At 44.2% G+C, this 23,631-nt stretch overlaps 1 protein-coding gene across 2 annotated transcripts in view; it reads right to left on the reverse strand.

Moving 5' to 3' along the window:
* Window positions 1-301: 301 nt before the first annotated feature.
* Window positions 302-23,631, reverse strand: part of PIG-C (phosphatidylinositol glycan anchor biosynthesis class C) — a 28,941-nt gene continuing 5,611 nt past the window's right edge. For both annotated transcript variants that reach the window (XM_089581264.1, XM_089581265.1), the window contains exons 5-9: window positions 15,641-15,806; window positions 13,447-13,494; window positions 5,452-5,602; window positions 3,470-3,636; window positions 302-1,654 (exon numbers count right to left, since the gene is read on the reverse strand). In XM_089581264.1, coding sequence (XP_089437390.1) covers window positions 1,603-1,654; window positions 3,470-3,636; window positions 5,452-5,602; window positions 13,447-13,494; window positions 15,641-15,806 — 584 coding nt within the window. In that variant the 3' untranslated portion in view covers window positions 302-1,602. The remainder of the gene's footprint in view (window positions 1,655-3,469; window positions 3,637-5,451; window positions 5,603-13,446; window positions 13,495-15,640; window positions 15,807-23,631) is intronic.

A 23,631-nucleotide genomic window follows, 5' to 3' on the forward strand; every position in this document is an offset into this window, starting at 1 on the left:
TGCAAATAGCCCAAGTGTGTTTGCATGTGCATGTGGCATTCTATGCTCGCATCAGTTCCCACAAGTATGATAAACAGATTGGAGCAGTGTGCAAACAAAAAAAGCTTTTTCAAGCAAAGTAGAAGATTTGGAGAGTTGGTTCCACTTTATCAGAACAGTGCAAAGACGTAGTGGTGAATTGAGATGGTATGTCAGCGCCTTCTCTGTGTACCTCTTTTCACGTCCACATCTTTGAGCTTTTCTGATAATCTATTTCCAAACACGACTCCAGCATACAGCACACAATGAGTAACAAAAAGAATTCTGCTTTTGTGCTTGCAGGCACATTTATTACTAGCATTATTATGTTTATTTTTAGAACTCGTGAGTGTTTAAAACCAAAAAAGAACTGCCAACATGGTGTCAGACATGTAAGGACATCGTCACATCTTTCACCAGTGCCAAAGGAATAAATTATTCAGAATTTCTCTGGTTTTTCAAGTTTAACTTGCACTAAAATGTGTGAGGAATTAACATACTACCGTGACAGCTTTCTTGAAATGTGAAAGTTCAAAGGTGTTCTTTGTATTTTCATAGCAAAGTTGCTTTTATTTACTAGTTTTATTGAGCTTTTAAGCACCTTGAGGTTGAAAGAGTCGGAAGCAATATTACACTTTGCAAGCGAAACTGCTTTTCACTTCTCAGAAGGTGAATGAAAAAACTCCTTCCGTGTCAGTTTTTTGGCCATTGCAAATACAACTCTGGAGTTGAAATCTGTGCCTTGGTGGCGTTATAATAAACCAAAGCACTTGATACAGCATAAAGCGACTAGAATTACAGCTGCTGCTAAACCCTGTAGCATGTGTTTTACATGTACTGACTGCATTCAGGAGGGGTTGGATAAAATGGCCACGTACGCCAAAGCAATGCTCATAAGATACTATGTCATAACAAGCTATGTTAACCCACGCTTACACAACATAATATATGATATGCACATAACACAGCGAACCAACGTTACATCTTTGTAGCTAGCAGTACAGAATACTTGACACCAAATTGGCAACACTAAGTGCTTTCTGCATTAAGTGTTTTCAACAAAGATGATGTACATTGGGAACAAAAAGGTGCCCCTCACATTTTTGGACCACATTTGGGCCCGAAATGACTATGGTTTTGTTGCTTTTTTTTCATTATTTACAGTGTCAGTGAATTCTTGTGACTACAGAACAACACACTCACAGCTTGGACGAAACTGCAGTTCAAAACAGGAGTGAAGAGGGGGTCCTTGCTTTTCTCGTGGCTGCACGAACTAGCTCAAACCCAAATTTTTATGTAGCTTAAATAGCGATTCTGGGAAATGACAGAAGTGTCCACTGTAGGAATAAAAGCCAGCCATAAGCTCATCACCCTGTGTTTCTCTCACTGTACAACATATGTAGCACGTGGCAGTGCTACATGGATTCATTAGATAACAAGACAAAACGCACTCTTTGTACTTATGAGTGCACCAGATGTCCAGTGGTCCAGTCAAACACACCCTCAGTCTTGGGCATGCCGAAAAAGGAACTGGTGCAGTTTTCATGCTGCGGCACTTCAGCAGAAGCTTGATTGCACTCCAGCTTAGTGGGGCTGGTCATCAATGACTGCTTCATCCCAAGGGCCGTGGATGCTCCTGCAAAGAAAAGCGTGCGCCATGTCCAAGCTCACATCTAAGTGATAAGGCAATGAGCTGGACACACTTCTCCTGCGACCACTAAGGTAACATATCTGTTAACAGTGGAGAAACCTAAATACGTGGGCCTCGCAGCTTCAAAGGAACTGTGAAGCACTCTGTCAGAAATGAAAACAAGCACCTTGGAACTGGAGAGATGCCTTCCGAAGGATGTCTTCTTCAAAGAATTGTCTGTGAGTGCTAATTATTTGAAAGTATTCCATGCACTTGAACGGTTATCTCCCTGCTTTCACAGCTTGCATCATCAACAGCACTGCTTGCAACAGCAGTGGTTTCCTAATGCACCTTTCAGACACGCACCTATGCTTCAGACTTGTCACCTTAATTTTGTCAGGTGGCCATACCTAGCTGTTGCAGGACACTGACTACAGGGCCCAACATCAATTAGTGTCATTCCAAGTCCAAGTTAGTTCTTGTCAGACTTGGCAACAGGAATCCAAACTACAGTCTTCTATTCAATATGCACAAAAATAAAGGATATGGCAAAAGGCATTTCACCAGTAAGATTCAATCTGATATCCCAATAGTTTAAGTGGTTGGCATGCTAACTCATTACAACAGAGCTGCAGCATGATCAGCTGGTTTGCATGACCAGTGAAGCAAATGAAGCACAGGCACTCTTGTCGAAGGCAGTAGTAGAGGCAGATGTGATACTGCAAGTACAGTAAAACCTTGCTGCTGCGGTTAAAAAAAATTATGTGGGAAGAAAACAATATCCAGGAAAACAGATGATCCAACCTGATTTTGAAAAATATAACTTGAATGAGGTACAAGGGCATTTATTAACGATTTCACTTCATAAAAATGTCGACTACTATTTCTGGGCACAAGGTATGAACAGTTCCCTTTTATGTGCTTGCATGATTCAGTCCCCATCTGTGTTGTCCTCAGCGTGGAAGAAACTTGGCAACACATCCTGCCCGTCGACAGCAATGGCGAGCTGGGATCTCTTCCCCGTGGTTTTTGGAAGCCTCACACCCCCACCACCATTGCACTGTGGAGAAACTGCCACAACGGCCGACTGTTGTAGCTTTCTTGCTCTTTATGCTGTGTTCCCCAAACCTGGCTTGCTTGTCGTATGTAAGCGCATAGTTGTACTTCTCAAATGCTTTGCCCCCTTGCCCCTAAGCACTGTGAAGAAGCCACTGTGTTTCTCCTCTTCATCTGGAGTGTATGCAAGAACGGCCCTCTCACAAGACAGGAGAACAGAAACAGAAAAGACAACAGCACAGGCACTGAACTTGAAGGTCAGAAAATTCAAACTTGAAGTTCAAAAAGTTGCAAAGTTCACTGCCTGTGCCATCGTCTTTTCTGTCCCCTGTCCATGTGTCTAAGCACTGTGAACCACAATGGATTAGCACCAACTAGCCCGACAGCAGACAGCATTTTATTAGAGGTATCGGAACTCTTCGCTTTTACAGCAGAGAGCCTAATGACTGCATATAAATCAAGTAAACATTAAAGAATTTCTGTGGACGAGTTCTTTTTCTCGTTTTTGGTCCGCACAATGCAGTGAACACAATAGCAAAATGTGCCTCTGCATTACACAGGGGCAAAGACAGATTTGAAACCAGCTACATCATACAGCTGTCATTCATTCCAGGCCTTGTGAACAGTATGCAATTTTGGATCATTTGTGCAAATTACGGAGTAGTGCATAGAACTGAGCAGCAATCTCTTCGAACCCAGTTCACCCAGCTTCAGTTGGCACTCATGATACACAAGGCTGCCTGACGAGCAGGAAAGGTGCCTCACTCTCTGTACTGGTGGCAGTAAACAAAGTGGCCAGGGAGAAGCACGCCCACAGCAAGCAGTGTTACGGCCAGAGCTGCAGCCAAGGGGGGACTCTGTTGCCAACAGCCAGTCAAGGCTAGCACTCCATGGGCCACTGTCAATGCCATCTGCACCTTAGGCCAGCGGTCCTGCAATTGGCAGTGCAAAGCAAGATGGTAAAACATGCCATTAGGTAAAACAAAAGGCACACCAGACAATGGGGATGGTGGAAACTAGTACGAATGAGAACTGAGCAGTGACAGAAATGACACTGCCACTGTCCATTTCTCATCCTTGTTCGGGGACACAAACACACTAGACAGATAAAATGATCTGCGATAGAAGTTTGTGGCAACTGCAGCAAGCCATTGCCCAGCTTGCACTGCACACACATAAGACAAGGCACTGCACTTTTTTCTTCAGGTTGGCACTGCCTGCTGTCAGTACAGGTGGTGACACGCTGCATTGTTGCAAGCTTTTATCGCACACCATTTTATCTCCCTAATGTGTTTGCTTTTTTTTTGCAATAATGAGGAATATAACTCAAACAGAAAGAACACATGAAAGCCATCTGTTGAGGTACTTTTGTTCGTAAACTTGTACTAATCTTTGTTTGCTGCAGCATTGTTCCACACATTACACTCCTGTTCTTTTGTTTTTTCCTTCATGCACCCACAAAGTCGACCCCTGCGTTACAAATGTGGTAGCATTACATTCAGGTGAACACAGTGTACTGAAGACGCTGACCCGTCTCAAACCATCTATGCATTACCCTGAAAAGATAACCATGCCCTGAAAGGCACTGATTGATGCACGATCGCTCTCAGTGCACAAACAATCCAGCGAACTCCCACAGCTTTGCAGCTTTGTAGTGCTGTTTAAACTCTACTTTACATAAGTTACAGAAAAAGCTCATTAATTTGGCCCCCGTTAATTTTGAAATCAGGATAATTCGAACTGCCAATCTCGGTCCCCGCCAACGCCCATGCAAGTCTATGATGTTGGATGCTCGCTGATTCGGACACTACAGGTCTCACACCGGACACCGGCTAATTCGAACAGGCTCCCAAAAGGAGGCCACATCCAGGAATGAATGACGCGGCAAGAGATCGTCGAAATAGTCCAACTCACGCCTGAATGCCATGGTGCATAGTAGTTGCTTGCACACCTCTGACGTGCGCGCAATGACAGGCGTGATGATGAATGGCTGGCCTGGTATCCGAGGACGCTCTGACCACTTAGTTTCGTTTTGGCTGTCTGAGCTTCATGCCAGGCAGCAGTGATGGTGGCTCAACTTGCCAGCATAAGCCAGCCAACCTTACCAAGCTGAAGCACCGTTTTGGACGGTGACTGGCATGTCGCTAGTGGTGTTCCCCACCCCCCCCTTTTTTTTCTTGCCGCTTCGAAGCCGTTTACTTCTCATGCGTCCGCGTGGTTCCATTCTTCCAGTGCACCGAAACTGCGTGCTCGTCACATGCCATTTGCTTTGCGATGAAGCCTCCCCACATGAGATGGCGTTGCTTGTGACAGGTGTGACGCAGTAGCGGTGGAACTCCATCATGTTGAACAATGAAGGATGCGGGACGCCCTTACGATTTTGGAGCAGTTCCGCTTCGATGCTCCCGACAGTATGCAAGCAGTAAAGTAGTGATGAAGATGTGAAAACGGTCATTTCCGCGCTGTGCACGCAAACATTGCCCAGCCTTTCACCAAATACATTTACTGTGCTGACAGCAGTTCTTGACAGTTTTTCACGGCTTTTCGATAATTTGTAAATTTTTTCCTGCCCTTGAAGTTTGAATTAACGAGATTACTGTATACGGACTAGAAATGAACAGCAATTATAAATTACACTGGCACTCATTCAAAATGATTGCCATTTGAGCATTGTGATGTTCTGCAAAATGTTGCCGTAGGCAGCGAGAAACATTTACATTTAAAGACAGTCAAGAAAACAATCTTACCTGCACCCACGAGGCCAGCAAGGGAGCCAGAAGAAAAAGAGCAACTGCCAGAAAAGATAGGGCAAGCACAGGGCCACTTCCGGTCAGCCGTGAAGCAAGGCACACCGCACCGAAAAGGGCTCCATTTAAAGAGATAGCAGCCCACGGTCCACTGCACCAAAAAAAATCTTTTAGATGAGGTTTTTTTTTTTTTCATTTTCTACAGGCAAATTCTTTTAGATTCACCCCGTTCTCTAACAGATCTTGGCATCAGTAAACTCTCCATGTTGTGGGGACCTTGCCCGCCTCTTTTCCCCATCCACAGGCAGCTATGTCCAGCAGCCTAATGAAGCCCGTTTGGCCCATCTGTAAGTGACAAGGCTCAGCCCTCCAACATGGTCTCTGAGGGCTCATCTCAGCCACTGACACTGGGCACCAGCCCCTTTTACTAGGAAAGATAGTAGACAAGACACCAAACAAAAGGGAACCCAAAGGATGGCACATGCACTGAGTTGCAACTGAAAGTTTTATGCCAGAAACAAAATGTACAGTCATGCCCATTTATAAAAAACATGACAATCACAAAGCACTCGTTTGTTGTATGGGCACTTGATCCTTATAACCAGAAGTTTGCAGTAAGTGGACTAAGCATAACTGTGGCACTCTATCACTACTCTGCCCATTTCTGCCTCAACTAGAAAACAATGCAAACAGTGCACACATTGAAATCATGAGACCAACCCGCATCACGAAGCGTGCATATAATTAGACTCTCTCGTTCTGAGGTACAGTTGAGGCCACTTATAACAAACCTGACAGTTGCACGCACTGCGTTCGTTGTATCCGAGGTTCGTAGTAACTGAACTTCCCACGTTGAAGCCAAAAATACAAAGTTGGACAGTTAATTTATGCGCGTCTGCTTATTCAAATTAGACCCTATTTCGGCACTCTCCAAGCTCCCTATCGCAGTCACATGCTACTCGGTGATACCCTTGCTACCAATAAGCTGGTTTAGGAACGTGATATAATTAATTGCGATGGAAGCAATCTTGGTAACAGGTGGTAGGTTGGCCTCCTCATCATCATCTGCATCAGATTCCTAGTAGAGCGAGAGTTCTCGTACTTTGCATACTATTATTTGCACCAGTGTGAGGCTTTCCGATGTTGGCGTCATCATCTGCACCAATGAAGTCATCCCAGGGGACATCAGGTCGGGCCAACCGTGCACTGACTTCATCTTCAATTTAGCTGCTCTGCAAGCATGACTTGAATCATGTTCTCCTCCTAACTGCCGCTAAGCTCGGCGCACCTAAGGGCGGTGCCGCCTAATTAGTGTCCCAGGTTCTTGCCTGGTTACCATCGGCTACGCCTTGGCACGTAAGCCACCCGGTGGGCAGGTGAGGAGTGGCGCAGCGGCACAAGGCAGGTGCTATGGCAGGTGTTGCCACCGGTGGGACTTGGGTTGCTTGGGCTGGGTTGCAACCCAGGCTGCTCTTCCCAAGCAGTTTCTCGTGATTAAGTTGGCTGCCGTCTGACACAGAAGGCAGGTGAGCAGCCTGCCACAAAACCGGCTTCAGACAAACAGACAGAAAAATAGACAAACACACAATGGCCAAATGCGGGAAATGCCAGAGCTAGCGCACTAAAAGCAGCGCATCAAGTGGGCCTTGTGCCGTGCATGCAGTGTATGAGAATGTAGCTTCCAAAGCACTGCACCTTGCAAGCCTTCCAGATGACAAATGGCGACTACCAGTCGTTACCGCTTATGCTTGTGCACAGAAAGCCGCTTAACGAAGCTTACTGTACTTTTCAGCAGCGCTATACTCTATATCAGTACAGTAGAATCTCCGTGATGAATCTCATGATTTTCAGAAAAAATTTGTATCACCTGAAATTTTCTATCACCCTAACGAACAACATTCGTACGCATAAGACAAATGCATCACATGGATCTGTTTACAGCTGACGGGATTTATTCACAGCAGTGCAGCCACAGTTCACTACTCGCGGTGAGTACAGTGCAACTGGCGATCGCAATGCTGGTGATGTGCGGGCTGTGCACTGCCGCTCACTGCTCGTGGTACATACTGCACGATAAGCGACCATGGTGTTGATGTGTACAAGTAGTGCTTAGTGTTAAAGGGTGCAGTCGTGGATCACATGTTCTTATCATCCGTAGTGGCACGGGAGAGAGTTTGGAACATTCGAAATCCCACACATTGTACAAAATGCTCTCCAGCTGGGGAATTCTACGAATTTGTATCATCACAAAATTCATATCAACCGTGTTTGTATCTCCAAGATTCTGTTGTAGTTCCTTGCAGCACTAGCAAAACTGCGATGAGTGCAGAGGCAACGGTCTGACACTGCAGAATGTAATGCCAATATAAAATGAACATATGGGATTGCATAAACTAAAAAAATAGCACACTTCGCAATGTGCATGTGCCAAACACTATTTCAAATAAAGCTTTACTGTACGCTTGCATTATGTACACTAATTCCAGAGTTTAGCTTGCGTGGCTCTTGTGTACGCTAAAATATCATTTCTGAAATGGCGGTGCACTTCGGAGCAGGACCCTTCGCTTCGGACTAGATGCATTTAGTTTATTCTTCATTTAGAGTGCTTCCAGGCCTCAAAAAAAGCGCCAGTTTGTTGACAAAAATGATTCCCATTCTAACAATCGGATGGCACCACAAGGCTGAGCATATCCAGCAATACTTCCAGCATATCCAGCAAGCATATCGTTGCATCTCCATTTGCATACGCTGAACTAAATGTGCGAATGTGACAAATGATGTAATATCCTGCAAAATGCTTCTGTTTAGCCTACCTAAGCATGCATATGCTTATGGCATGTAAACAGCGTTGATTTAAACTCTTTTCTAACCACATCTAAGTATGCCACACGCAGACGACATGCAGACAATGAGGTGCAAAAGAACATGTTTAACATGCTCTCCTGAATGGCTGAGGAGGTTTCTACGTTCCACAGTGCTGCAAGGAACTTATGAGGAGGAGTATAGGCATGCCCTTTCAAGGCATGCATTTCTGATGGCCACATGTGGTAAAATGCTATGTTGGCATTCCATAAGTCCCGTATTTCTTATTTGTTATTTCCATAGGAAGCGGGGAGGGGGGTGGCACGGAGGCTAGGAGACACTCATCACTCTCCGCTCCAACAAGGAGCGGTGGTTTTCGACTGTGGGGTCATGTTTACAGCGCCTCCTTGTTTGCTGTAACCGAGTTGTGCAGCCACCGGTGTTCGTTACGAGATGCAATGCCATTGCCCTAAAACGCATTTTGACGGTAGTGCCACCTTTGTTCGTAATAAGCGAGTGTTCATTATAACTACAGCTGTTATAAGTGGGCTCGACTGTACTTTGCTGCCAATCTGGTGGGCTGTGTAGGCATAGCATGTTTGAATCAAGTGATCAAAGAAAAAATAGGGAGTGGGCAAGATGAGTGCTTGTCCTGCCTTTCATCTTCCATCTGATGAATTATGAGAACAGCAGACGCTTGGGCTTGTTGGTTATTTATTCAGGGAAAAACATAGCACAAAGAAACAAAAGGACTGAGAAAGACAGAAGCACAGCAGTACGTGTGTCAGTCTTTCTCAGACCTTGTCTTTTTTTGCGCTGTTTTTTCTCTGAATTATCACACTGTCAACCTAACCTCTAGTTTCACATTTGCATCGTTCAAAAGTAGATTTACTTAGCTGCATTAGAGTGATTTTTTACAATCTTCACACTTTATAAAATTACAACGTCGATGGTGACATGAATGTGCCTTCAGTGAATGTGCATTGGGCTTGGCGGATACAAGATAATAAGGCAGCCACAGTTATGACTAATTAGCTGCAATTAGTTTACTGTATAAGCTCGTGTAAGGGCCGCACCTTTTTAAAGTTAGGGTGTGAATTTTCAAGGTACAGCCCATACATAAAAAAAATAAATGCATATAACAGTATTTTTTTTTTTATTGTCAATTGTCTACTCCATAACAGGGCATGTGGCCCATACAAGGATGCAACCCTTACAGGAGATTATACAATATTACCTTTTTAACTACCGCATATACTCATGTATAACCCACACTTTTTGTCATCAAGTTTTCTCAGGTGCGGGTCATACACGAATCAGGCCTACGGCTACACACTAACACACAGAGGTGCCACTGCGACTACTGTGTCATATAATTAAAAACTGGCGACAGATACAAACATTCTATTTCACCATTCATCAACACTTTCGCGCTAATCGCCGTCAGACGAGCTCAGCTCATCGGCACTGTCACCGCTGTCGGACGAGCTCGCCTCGTTGGCGTGCTCCCAAAGCTGGTCATCCTCTGTGCCATCCATGATGTCTGACAGCACCGTGACTCAAACTCTTTGAGATGATGTCCGCTGACAACGAACACTATGCGTGCAGAATCCAAGTGCACACTTGCTGTAAGGACGCTCGGTTCAGCCGCCCTGTTGGAGTTGTTCAGTGGTTGCCCGCGGCCATCCACTTGGTGTAGCACCGGCGAAATTCCGTCCTGAATGGCCGGTTAACGCAAACATTGAGCGGCTGCAGCACGTCCAAGTCCGTTTGGCAATCTGCCAGCCAAGTCTTCACTCAGTCTGTTAGGTGCCCTCTAAAGCTGTCAAGCACAAGAAGGGCTTTGGAGCATGGTAGGCCTCCCGGTTGGTTCTGCCACACAGTTTTCAGCCAGCCTATGACCGATTCGTCAGACAACCTTTTTCTTGCACCCAGACTAGACTACGATACCCTAGGGGAACTTCTCTCTTGGCAGAGTCTTTCTCTTAAAGACAACGCAGGGGGGAAGCTTCCTTCCACCAGTGGTGATGCAAAGCGTCACTGTGCACCTTTGCCATTCGGCGCCAGTAGTGAACACGGAGACACCTTTTGCCCCTTTCGCTCGCACTGTGCATTTGCAGGGGCATCGAACCAGACAAGGGTCTGATCAGCATTGCCTGTCTGCGAGAGGTCATACTCATGCTCCCTCGTATTCGGCTGGCAGCTTCTGTCACAACGTGGTTTGATGGCGGATGGAGAGCCATTTCATAAAATGTTGATGCCATCCTCGACTGGCTTTGAAGTCCACAGGTCGAATGTTCATGCGCTGAGCTATAGCGATAGCTTTCATGTGGATAATTTCCGTAAACACCATGAAGCCGTCGCCCCTAGCAGTGTGAACGTACTCGATGAGGTCCTCTTCAAGTTTTGGGAACTTGCACTGTTTCCCATGGAAAGCCTCCCGGGATTCGGTAGTCTTGGTGAGGTCTTGCATTCGCATACACCAGCAGCGAACACACTTTTTGTAGACATCAGACTTGCGACCGGCCTCTCATTTACTGTGTTCCTCAGCGTATTTTGCCACTTGAAGTTTGAAGCCTGCAGTGTAGGACCATCTGCGCTTGCCCATTGCTTTTTGTTCGTGTTAAAAAGCACACAGCCTCTCACACGACGGTGCATCCGACACAACAGATTCCGCAAGCAGTCCACACACTTCCGAATGAAGCACCAGATAACAAAGACCAAATGGCGCTGAGCAAGGCACCGTGAAAACCAGAAACAAAGCCGCGGAAATGTCGTGTTGCACAATGATGATAATAATGAATACGGTGTGGGAAAAACTAACGGGTGCTATCTAGTAGCACTTTGCGGAACTAGACGCGTTTTTGGCACGTTTTTTTTTTCCCCCCATATTTTTGCGGCCTAAAGAGGGGGTTCGGGCTATACACGATTATATACGGTATGTTCATTTCATGCAGCATATTGCAATTGCTTTCCTGAAGACTATTCATTTGACTAATTGTATTTACAGAACTTACCGAAGGGCAATAGGTCTTGAGGGAATCAGCAATCAGTTCCCTGCTGTTTCACACCTTAATCTGAAACTAGGGTCTCAGCATGCACTGGAACTGGGTGCATGTTGAGAAAAGCCAGGAACTGATTGATGAATATCTCTAGACCAGTAGCACTTTAGCAAGTTCTGCCAGTTGGATTAGTCTGGAGTCAACTATTTGGAGTCAACTTTTGTTTTGGCAAGAGAGGGCTATGAGTTGGGGCTCAACTTATATTTGGAGATTACTTATAGTATCTGGTAACACAGATGAGCCCCTTTATAACAAACAAGTACTGGAGAAAGAGTTTTCGCCTGTTATATGAGAGGTCTCTTATAAGAAGGGTTTTGTGTTTTCTTTACTACTAACCTCTCACTTTTTTCATGTAGTCACCCAGTGACTAGGAGTTTCACAAAAGAAGTCTACATCTTGTTATACAAGCTTACTGGCTAAAAAAGTTGCTGTTTACTTTCATTTGGCATATATCAAAATGCCATGTGCATGCCTTCTACTCCACTACAGCAGAACCTGCTGTAAATGTGTGTTTGCACCCATCTGCTGCAGAAAATTAGTACACACAGCCTCCGGCAACTTGAAGTAATTAAAGCAGAGAAATATTTTTAGATAAATGGAGCTCCAAGATAAGCAAAATACTGAAACTTTTTTAGTTTACTGATCGTGAATTGTAAAAATTCCATAAAATTGTAAAAAGCCTTCTGTCCAGCATTATTTTGTAGAGCAAACTTCACTACACAAACTGGGAACCTATAACAAAAGGAGTCCCGAGTACAACACTGCAGCGCACAGCCGACAAAGAGCCCGCCTGCTTTGAGCGCATGGTCACACTGATAAGGCGGCCATGGCCACTGCTACCTGGGGAAAGGAGAGGTGGATTGAAGGCATGCCTCTCCACACGTGCCACTCCTTAGGTAAGCACACCCATCCTTGCCTTGGGAAATGGACTCGCCTCACGTTCTGCTTAATTTCTCTAAGGTCTCAGCCGTAAATTCGCTGAACTTTGAAGCCGGGAGTGGAGGTGGTGGCTCCCACCATTCTCAATGCGGGCAGCTGGCCGTATGCTTGTGGCCATACCTCCACTGGTAATTTGGAAGTCGTTATTCATGCAGCATTCACGATTAATGTGCCCTCGTCAATGATTCACATCTAACTGGCCCATCCTATGTTAATTTCAACCGCAATAAATTCAACGCAGCGCTCACGCCTTGCCTTCTCCCTGGCACACAGACACGACGGCGGTTTGTGAGTGATGATGCAGCACCCGCGGAGTAGGTAAGCTGAGTTGAAATGTCTCTTATAAGCAAAGTTCTTGAACAATATTCAAAGACTACTTGTCCTTTGTTACCAAATGCCATCTATACCCCGATGTCTGTTACAAAAAAGGTCTGGAAGAAATAGGGCAGCCAATAAAGTGAGTGAGAAATGTCTCTTATTCCTGAATATCTGTTACAGTCGTGTGTCTTATAACGGGGTTAAACTGTACTCAGTATTTCGTCCTGTACATTACCGATGTCCTGCGCAGCATTTCCACATCCATGTAAAACTTGCCGCTTTGTACACTGCTGAAACATTTATTCAACATCACAGCAGCCATTTTAAACATGCAAGAGCCTTGGAGCAGGACGTTACTTGGTACTTGGTGTGGAGAGTGTTTGATACAATCACGTTAATAAGACGCATGGTCAGTACTCATGTTTTGGCTTCTCGCTTCCAAAATTACTCTTTGAACTGATCTTCAGATTAAATCAAGCCATGCATACAAATGTTAAGAACAGTTTTAGATCACCAGTTGACCGACAATATCCCCTGGAAGAGGCACAAAGATGGCCACTAATTTTTGTGCGATTTCTTCAACTTAGTATGAGAAAACGTATGTTCTCTAGAAGGCACATTTTTTGGTAGAAAGTAGGTTTAACCAGATTTTGAGAAGTTCTGTTTGGTGTGCAAGAGTTAGGCAAAAATTGGGTTTCACCCGAAAAAAAAAAAAAAGGCCCTGTGTATATGGTATCATTCTGTAAACCTAACAGATTTACCAGGAAAAACAAACAAACAAACAAAAAGCTATGGTAAACTAGGCAGCCTTTGCTTTTCCATATGCAGACAGTATACAGTAGACATATGCATACACTTTAAAAGACAAACTCACTCATCAGATGGGGGCTCTTCAGCTTCCATTGAGCAACCTCCTTGGGTGCTGCAATGGAAAGGACATCACCATTACTGTGGCATTTTCCTATTCTCTCTTTAATATATGTATGTGTGAGAGTGTGTTTGTAATGCATATAGTACATGACAGAAAAACCTTTCAGTCATAGCTACCAGCAATAAACGAGAAAAATTATGAGGTGCACTTAAATCTCCTTACGTGCGGAAATGCGAAAGCTGTGCACTTTCTACCACCTGCTGTGCCAGTGCCGTACATTGCGAGGGGTTTTCAGTGGGTATTGCATGATGGGTACCGCACTGCAGGCCAAGCACAGAGGAAATTTACCGGAAACAGAGAAAATTTGTTACTCGCTTGATTGCGACATCTGTAATTAACATGCTCATAATTACTCATGCAGGCCTCAGTACATATCTCGAAGATGGGTACCGCACTGCAGGCCAAGCACAGAGGAAATTTACCGGAAACAGAGCAAATTTGTTACTCGCTTGATTGCGACATCTGTAATTAACATGCTCATAATTACTCATGTAGGCCTCAGTACATATCTCGAAGATGGGTACCGCACTGCAGGCCAAGCACAGAGGAAATTTACCGGAAACAGAGAAAATTTGTTACTCGCTTGATTGCGACATCTGTAATTAACATGCTCATAATTACTCATGCAGGCCTCAGTACATATCTCGAAGATACGTTTTCAGGAACTGTTAAATTCACTAGACGTGCCTTTATTCAGCTTCGAACATCAAAGTGTCGAGGCGGAGTGGCAGCATCCTCATCTCACACGCCGGTGTCCTGAGTTCAGTTCCCACCTAGACCCCAATTTACTTATCATTTTAAGTACCATACAAGTGCAGACACTTTTGCAGACAGCTTCTGCCTAAAACTTCCGTCCACGCCATTGCGGACAGCCTGTCTATGACTTCCGTCTATGCCACTCATGAGCCAAGAAAAGTGCCTTAGAAGTCTACACACAAATCAAGAACACATTAGCTTCATAAGTTGATAATAGCAATCCAGTAATAGAAAACCTACAGCTTCAATGTAACAAGTTTTCTATACAATGCATTTTATTTCCAGTAGTGACAAATGCATCTAATCTAACCACCTTCAATGTAGAAGTAATATGTGTGCATGCTACCAGAAAATGCATTTCACTCATGTTACTCAACACTGATCCCTACCTGATCTTGAGCTAAAAATAGTTATTGCATAAGCCAACCATATCTGTCAATATGTGCTCTTAAAATATCACTATGTCATGTAATAACGAGCACAATGTGTTACAAACAGCTATACAGCCCCTAGAGATCAATGTCATTGACAACACATTTGGATTTGCATAGAGCAAACTATACTCCGTTTCATACATCAGGAGCAACACTGCGAAAGGTACGGCAGTAGTCAGCATGAAAAATAAAGGGAGGTGTGTTACCCCGTGCTTGTTCTGTCTCCGAGTGGTCTAAGGCACAAGAAAGCAACAGCGCATCATTAACAATAAAAGTGCATATAATCAAGCTCACGACAAATGTATGATGTAATAAGCCTGTAGGCAAAGCATTTATAATTTTTCGCTTACCATAAGGAACGTACTACTTTTTGATTGCGGATGTAGCCAGCGTAAACAAGAGCGCTAGCTTTGACAGCATTGCACCTGATGTACGAAATGGAGTACATGGTTTATGGGGGTTTAAAGTCCCAAAGCGGCTAAGGCTATAAGGGACGCCATAGTGAAGGGCTCCGGACCTGGGGTTCTTTCTCATGCATTGACATTGCACAGTACATGGGCCTCCAAAATTTCGCCTCCATCGAAATTCGACTGCTGTGGCCGGGATCGAACCCGTGTCTTTCGGGTCAGCAGCCGAGCGCCATAACCACTGAGCCACCGCGGCAGGTGAAACGTACTTAGAACCACTACACATTCGTTTACAATGCTAACATTTAAATTTCTGGGCATAAGCTAAAAGTGAGCAATTAGTATTAAAGAATGAATTTGAAATTACACGCAGTTTTATCAGTATTTGTCGCTGAAATCATTGATGCAATGCTTCACTAGCAATCACAAATGCATTAGCTGCACAAGTGATGGAAACACTCATTGCATTACAATGAATACAGAGAAACCCCTCTGCATTGCACAAGGCTGCAACACTACAGCAGAGGCAGTGCAGCACACCTGGGACAGGGGGAGTAGTCGTGGCAGGCCACGTGCAACAGCAACGCCCCTGCAGCCATAGCATACACTGTGTCTGTGCTGATCGTCTCCGTCAGAGTGCCCATGATGGGTGCCAAGGATGATCCAAATGCTACAAATATGGCCGCTCGGCGGAGGTCCTCGACCACTGCAAATATACAGCACGAAATTTAGTAGAACACGATACCTGTTTTTAAACAAGCTGTACGCACACCCAAACACTAACACTAAATGCCGAATTACGACTGAGAAGTCTTTTATTCTATCATTATGATTCTTTCATTTTCGAGGGGTTATTCGTTGATTAAATTTTCACACACTACCACCGCCAATTCATACACTTCATACCTGCAAACATGTCAAAAGCTCAGAATGAATCATATATTTCCCAAAGTTTGTAGAGTCTGCCCATGGAAGGGCAAGTGTGATTCTGAAATGCTCGATGCAGAGTTATCCTAAACATCTAGACAAGACGAGTTCCTACAGCCAGAAAAAAAGGGAAATATAAGGGTTAAGTTGGTATGGCTGACATCCATACGAAAAATAGCAATCCCTTTTTCTGTACCTGTGCCACTGCACAACAGAATTATGCTGCACTTAACATCTTAAGTGGGTAGTTTATTTTTTCGTAGCCCATTACACCTTAGGAAGCCTGCTCACTGAAAATAAACTAAAAAAATTATTACATTAATTAAATAGAACCCACATCATATTTCCTGGGAATTCATGATATGCTCATTATCACATATTGAAATCACATTCTGTTGATCCTTGCGCATTTTTTTTAGTGTGATAGGCCTCGAAGCATGGGGAGGTGTCTAAGCAAAAGCAGGCTCAGATGGTGTTGTCGCATCTTTGCACTCGTCATCGCTATGTGAGCAAGTCTCATTATCCGAAAGCAAATTCACACTGGTTTCAAAGGTATCATCACACTGCTCAAAGAAGGCTTCGATTTCCACATCCACCAAAAGCTTTGGAGCATCTATGCTGCAACCTTGACATTTCCTGTATATTTTGAAAAGCTTGATTTTCTAAACACCTATTGCAAATATCTAGAACTACATTAGAACCCCATTATATTAAACTCGGATATAGTAAAGTGAACCTGCGGTCCCATTTCACCTCCCATAAACAACTGTACGTATTTTTGGAGGGGTTATAGTAAAGTTTTTTTTTTCAAAAAAAAAAAAAAACGACTATAGTGAAGGGTGTCTGGCCGTGGCGACGTACTTTCCGACGTACTTTCCGACGTACTTTCCGACGGAATGACAACAACGCGGCACGCGCAAGGTCGACATTCAGGGGCAAATGCATACCAAATACGATAAAACGATGCTCTTTGAGGTAGCTTTACCAACAAGCTCAGAAACTGTGAGGAGAAGCCAACTTCTGAAAGTCCTTGGGGCCGTAAGGCAAAGCGGGCGGCACGCACGGGGAAAAAAAAAGTAAAGCTGGCTATGAACGCAGAAAGAAGGAGGTGCAGGTCGCAGAGAAAGGAGAGACAGTAAAATTCAGTGAAGAGCAGGGCAAGGAAGAAAAGGGGGCGAACATTCGCGCACGGCAGCGCAAATCACAGGGCAGCGGCGACAAGAAACCGAGGCGCGACTGTGTCGCGCGTTTAACTATTGACCCTTAAAGGACGCTGAGGCTGCGGAAAATGACACAGTGTTGACGCAAAACTTTTGTTTTCACATGACATCAGACTCGCGTTATATTCGTAGCCGCATTGTATTTGTGCAAGTGCGGTGCTTCTCAAGACGAAAACAAAACCAAAAACATAACGTGAAATGTAATAACTGAAAATAAGTGTTTCTTTTATAAACCAACAACGCCGTATTTAGTAAGTAGCCAATTAATTACCAGAGAGCATCCTAACAGCCATCCCATCACCAACAACTGATATTAGTAAAGACCTTGATATAGTTAAGATTTTTCTTGTCCGAGTCTTTTCACTATAGAGTGGTTAAGACTTATTTTATGTTAGCTCCGATAGGTGGCAGTGGTTAGACAAATTAGTGCACCCTGCACATCCAAAAGAGCGAGCTGCGTTTTTAGATGTACTCATAAGGCGTAATCACTAGGAGCGCGGGGCCTTCCCGACGTTGTTCCCCAAAGGAGTACAGACATAAAATTTTGGTCATTTTTTATTTCTTTATAACCATGTGCAAGATGTTAGCAAACAGTAAGGGGTGTGTGAATATCTGAAACTTCGAATAAAAATCGAATGTGTTTGCTAACCAGTTCATATTCTATTAGAGAAATTGATACTCGAATATTAGAAAATTTCTGAATATTCAGCAGCTATTGAATACCACGCTGACTTCTTTCATAGATCCAACCACGGCAAATAAACACTATCAGGACAAACTATTGAAAAATCAATAATTTTCATGGTCACACCTCACGTTACCTAACTTCACTTTGACATCACAGTCGTGATTTGGCTGTTGAAACCAAAACAACAACAACAAAAAAATTAATAAAAATGTCTGGTAGCTTAGCATTGCTAAGCATGCAATATTGTGTGAAAGCGCAGTTTTTTGCAGGTGGACTCCACCATCCTATAGCTGAAAGCGCGACTGAGGTGTCCATTGACCCAGGGAGCCAGTTGCGCGCATCTTCAACTCTTTCATCATCAATGCCAATTTACCAAATGTACACTGGCTACCTTTGCTCCAGTGTGTCGCATTTCTGCAGCGATGTTGTCTATGGCAACGTGTACTGCTCTAGTGCAGTGTTTCTCCCACATGCAGTGCACATCTCTGTCACTGCTGCCACATAGCTCAAAGTGCGAATATTAGTTTGATAGTAGTATTAGTTGATGAAGAATATGACGTGCAATGCACAGCGTGAGAGCATGTTGCAGTTTAACACGAGGTGTATTTGGCTGCGGTGATAACCTAGTGCTCTCGCGCAGTGGCCAGGGAAGCTGATCTGTTTGCACTGCGGCAGGTTCGAATCCCAGTCAAGGATATTTATTTGATTTTTTTTTTTTCATTTACTTCTTTCACTTGACAGAAACCAAAAAACGTCACAAGATCTTTCTTGGAGTCCACCTGTCGGAATAGTGCGTTCGCACTAATAAATTATTTACCATGTGCAGGCGAATTCCACGTGGTGGTCCATGAATACTAATCTCATACACAGCAATCCAAAGAAGAAAACAAAGACAAATGAAGATGGGCCACTGTTCAAATGATGATTTATGGCTCAAATGATGGTTCAAGTGATGGTTTATCCCAAAGCGACTCAGGCTATGAGGGACACAGTGGAGGGCTTTGGATAATTTAGACCATCTAGGGTTCCCTAACATGCACTGACATCACACAGTACATGGGTCTCTAGAATTTCGCCTCCATCGAAAAGCGACCGCCGCAGCTGGTATCGAATTCTCATCTTTCAGGTCAGCAGCCGAGCACCATAACCACTGAGCTACCTCGGCGACTGACTGTTCAAGTGATGACTATAGTACATGGCCACATTGTTTCAACAGTGGCCCATAACATAACAGCACCACCTGCGTTGACCACTACAGCTGGAAGCATTGTGTAATGTGGCAACAACCGTGTGGAATGAATAGGTTCATTATACAGTCATTGTTACATTACTAAACAATAAATTCTAAAAATTGCATGCCTTTAAATAAAAGTGTATATGGGTTCAATACTGGCACATAATAATGGGAATTTTTTTTATATGACTTTAACCTCTAAGTATATGTTAGTTCAGGCAGTACAGTAGAACCTTGATTATATGCCTTTCAGGGGACCGCGCGAAACCCGCCCTACATCCGGGCGTCATATAACCGAAACTCTCACATGACGATATTGAGTTGGCGACTACATGTTCTGTGTCCCGTTTGTCACGTTGTAGCCATAGGCTATGCACTGAGGCGCAGTCACATGCTCACATATCGTTTGTCCCTTTTGCAGCATCACAGGCTGCTCAGTTGTATTATATAGAGGTTGTCCACTTCGTGGCGCGACAACTGCAGCAATTGACAAAGGTGTTGATCACTAACCTTCCTTTGGAAACGTGTCCGCTACTCTGGCTTTAAAAAATTGAAGTTCTTTTCCCCGCGTGTTATAAAAGCGGCCATTTTAATTATGCAAGAATTAGTTCTGAACCGCGGGCAGCCAGGCTTTTCAGCGTTGAAGAGGCGGCAGAGAAGGAAACATCACATGCACCTTGAAAACGACGATTTGGATGGCATGCCAGAGATATGGCTGCTATGATTCTTCAAAGAAGATTTGCGGTGCATAATGCAACCATGCCAGCGACATGTCTTTCTATACAGACTACAGTGTAAGAATATCCTGTAGTTCAGACTTCCTCTAACCGCTGTTACTCCGTGGTAACCCGTTGTGCCTTCTGACAGTGCGGGCAGGGCACTTTGTTTTTATTTATTTTATTTTGCCCAAACTAATCTGTCACTCCGTGGCAGCAGGCAGCTGTGTCTGTGCTAGGAACCTGCATCATAAAGAAGAAAAAAAAAAAACTCGATGATTGCCTGTGACGCCAATTCGCCGGTGGTGCACTTTCTGCAGCGATATGCAGCCCGCTAAGTGACAGCATGCCGCTTGCTCCGGGCTCGCTCGATGTCGCTAGGCCTAACGTGCTCCGCATTGAAGCCGCAGTAGAAAGCGCTTTCGAACTACCGGTCGATAATCATAGAAATGTCTAATCTTGTTACAGCCTCTGCAATAACTTCACGCTGGTGTGAATGTACAGTTGATTCCCTAACTCCTTCGTCAGCGAAGTGCATGGAAAAACTGGAGCTTGGACATTCAGAAGCAGAGTCCACGCCATTGCTAGAATTGTCATTACAAGCAGTCATGATCTTGATCACATTGTTGTGTGCATATCTCCATCATTATGATCTGGAACCAACTTGACTGACGTCACATCTGCCAGTAAAGTGCTCCGCCAGCGTCTCTCACTCCGGACGGTTCTCACTCGCCGTCATACGCCGTCATACATCGGGGAAACTGGGAACTTCCAGCGGCGCATGAAGGAGCACCAGGGCGACGTCAGAAACAAGCGCGCTGCAAAAAATGCAGTTGCAGAGCACGTGCTGTCCACTGGCCACGAGATAGGCTGGGATGAGGTGGAAATCTTGGCGACGGAAAGAAACTTATCTGCAAGACTGCATCTAGAATCACTAATCATCCAGACAACGGCCAACACGCTAAACAAGAATCAGGGCACGCTACATCATATCTACGTGAAAAGTTTGCAGAAGATTTTGAAGCGTATATAGCCATCCCTTTTTCTGTGACAGCCTTATTGTGAACAAGGCCGTATAGGACCCGAAACGTCATTTTTCATCTTTTGACTTGGTCAGTGACCCAATTTTCCTTTGTGAATAAATAATACGAAGAGGGGCGTGAATATTTCTCCGTCACATAATCGAAGCTTTTAATGCATTTTCTCTGTGGGAAATTCACCAGGCCCACGGCAATTCGTCGTAAAATGCGGGTCGTCGCATGGTCAGGGGATGCATAATCAGGGCTTCACTGTATATTGAAATATCACACTGCAATTCAAGAATCACGAAGAATACCACTGCACTGTGCACAGAAATGTGTGCGTGGAATACAACTTGTCAGTATAAGCAGGAGGTTTATGTAGCGAAGTAGACAACTAAAGCAATGGTCTTCAAGGTTCACAAACTTTTCAAGATGCCATGCCCAGCTATCTAGTTTTGCTTACGCTTTTTTCCTTCAGGGGGCCCTCGAGGAGCTCTTGCTCCTCAATGCAGCTCCTTACTTTTCTTGCCTGGATTATAGTGCCTAGAATATACGGGCTAGTGTGCCAAGGGCGCGCGCTCGCGTGTTCACTGTGGTGATGCCTTCTCGCAACTACCACGAAGCGGCGCTGCTAACCACTGACGTGCCACCACGCAGTGTTCACGGGCTGGTCCGGCTAGGGTGGCATTGAAAACTATCAGTAAGTAAACGTGGGCCGCGCTTTTCATGGAGAAGCCTGTCTTAATCCATGCTTTGAGACCATTTTTGTCTAAGACTTCTCTGGCAGGACACAAACTTGCTGGCCTAGCACTGTTTTTAAAAAATCCTCAACTGAAATAGCACCACAAGACCAACCGTGGTCTTTTACCGTGCAATACCAGATCTGTTCTACTGATTTCTAGTATTTTGTTCATTGTGCTGAAGAAGAGAAACAGATAAGTCAAACTGAATGCCCAATATCTAGCGAGAAATCCACCTTACGAACTTGAAACAAACACCGACAGTTGACATGTTGGTTGCAATAAGTAATTTGGAATGAACGGTTGAGTTTGATTAGGACTTGTTTTGCTGCTACATGAAAATCTTCAATTGCGATTTAAGTAGTTCTGGATACAGTTGATTGCGATCTGCACATCGCGATCGTGCATGTCAATTGCGATCGTAGGTTGTTGGATGCAACATCATGCTGAGTGAGTGCAACCAAATTTATCAAGATGGTCGGTCCATGTAGCAGCAACCATTCTTATTTGCGAGCAAAACATTGACCTGGAAAGGGTCCAGGGCGATCATGTAGAAGTGCCCATGCGACACTGGGATTCAAAGATTGCATTTATATTTTTATCAAAGGTCATTACACCAGCTTTGCATTCTGTTCACGCATTCTGTTCACCTTCTTGTTATGACCCAAGGGACCTTAGTGCTGCAGTCATGCCGCGTGGATATCAATACAGGCCCTGTACTTTTAGATAGGCTGACGTTTCTGCAGTTAAGCCATGCTGACTACAATGTTTATGACATATCAGTCAACTGACGTTTAATAGCGTCGCATATATGCAGAAGAAAGGCAGGGACACTTTTACTCTCTCTCCCAACACAGCACTTGTCTGTCTCCAACGGCTGCATGTGTGATCAACACAAGTAGTCTGAATTGGACTCACTATTCATGTGTTTTACTTGGAAGTCATAGCTCGATACAAGGAGAAATAGTTTTTATGCAGACGTTAATAAGCTTGGGCTCCTTTTTGTAAGAAAAGTACAGGCAAGAACAAAAGGAATATAATGACTATCACTGATTCTAATCTACAGTCTACAATATAGCACAAACTGCACAAAAAGTCACAGCAATAATAAACAAGTAAACATTTTTGAAGTCATTTTTAAAAGTTTCTGACAAAATAAGCATAGCAATGAACTAACTGTTTAATAACTGAACAATAAAATATCTGAAATTGGTTGCTAGAGATAAGACTGTTCCAGAGGTGTGGGGGCGGGGGGTGCAGTCTCTCTCTGGCGAGCTCATTGATGACATCACCGTAACTTTGAACATCTTGATGCAACTGCCCTCAAAATGCTTCTAGCAGAAAACGCATGATGAAGTCAGCTTGCGGTCCTCTCTTTTGATCAGCTGCTCCCACTCCACAAGCCGTGCAGAATCCCAAGGCACACAGAACATAGAAACATGGTCCATGTTCAACCCGCAGCCGCTCCGACACAGTGGCACAAAACATGAAGTTTTCTCCTCACCCTGATGCTTTGTGTTAGGCATGATTAGTCGCTGCTACTTCCAATTCCATGGGCTCAAAGAACAGCTCAAACAAGACCACAGAACAGTGCAGACTCGGACAAAACTCTTCGAAAACACAACTAACGGTTCAGAGATTTCCAGAAATAAATTTGAAGTTCAGCCAAGGTAGACCTTGGTTCAGGACTCATGTGTCGTACTCATCTTCATCCCCGTGCTGTTTCGCGCTGCTCAAAGCCAATAGCAAACCAAACAGCTCAATAGCTTGTTCTCTAAACACCAAGTTTCCCATTGTGGCGAAAAAATTTCAGTCTTTAAAATTCAGTTATCAGTCCCTTTAAGTGAAGCATATTAACTGAACCGTGCTTATTCAATATCATATGTTAAAAAAATGTTTAAAAACTCAGTGTCACAGTTGACCAGCAACCTATGACTGAACAAGTGGATTAAACTGGTGCACTGTTTCTTAGATTGCTCTTCTG

The sequence above is a fragment of the Amblyomma mixtum genome, chromosome 3 (genome assembly GCF_055824585.1).
Source record: "Amblyomma mixtum isolate Tamu chromosome 3, ASM5582458v1, whole genome shotgun sequence".
NCBI lineage: Eukaryota > Metazoa > Arthropoda > Arachnida > Ixodida > Ixodidae > Amblyomma > Amblyomma mixtum.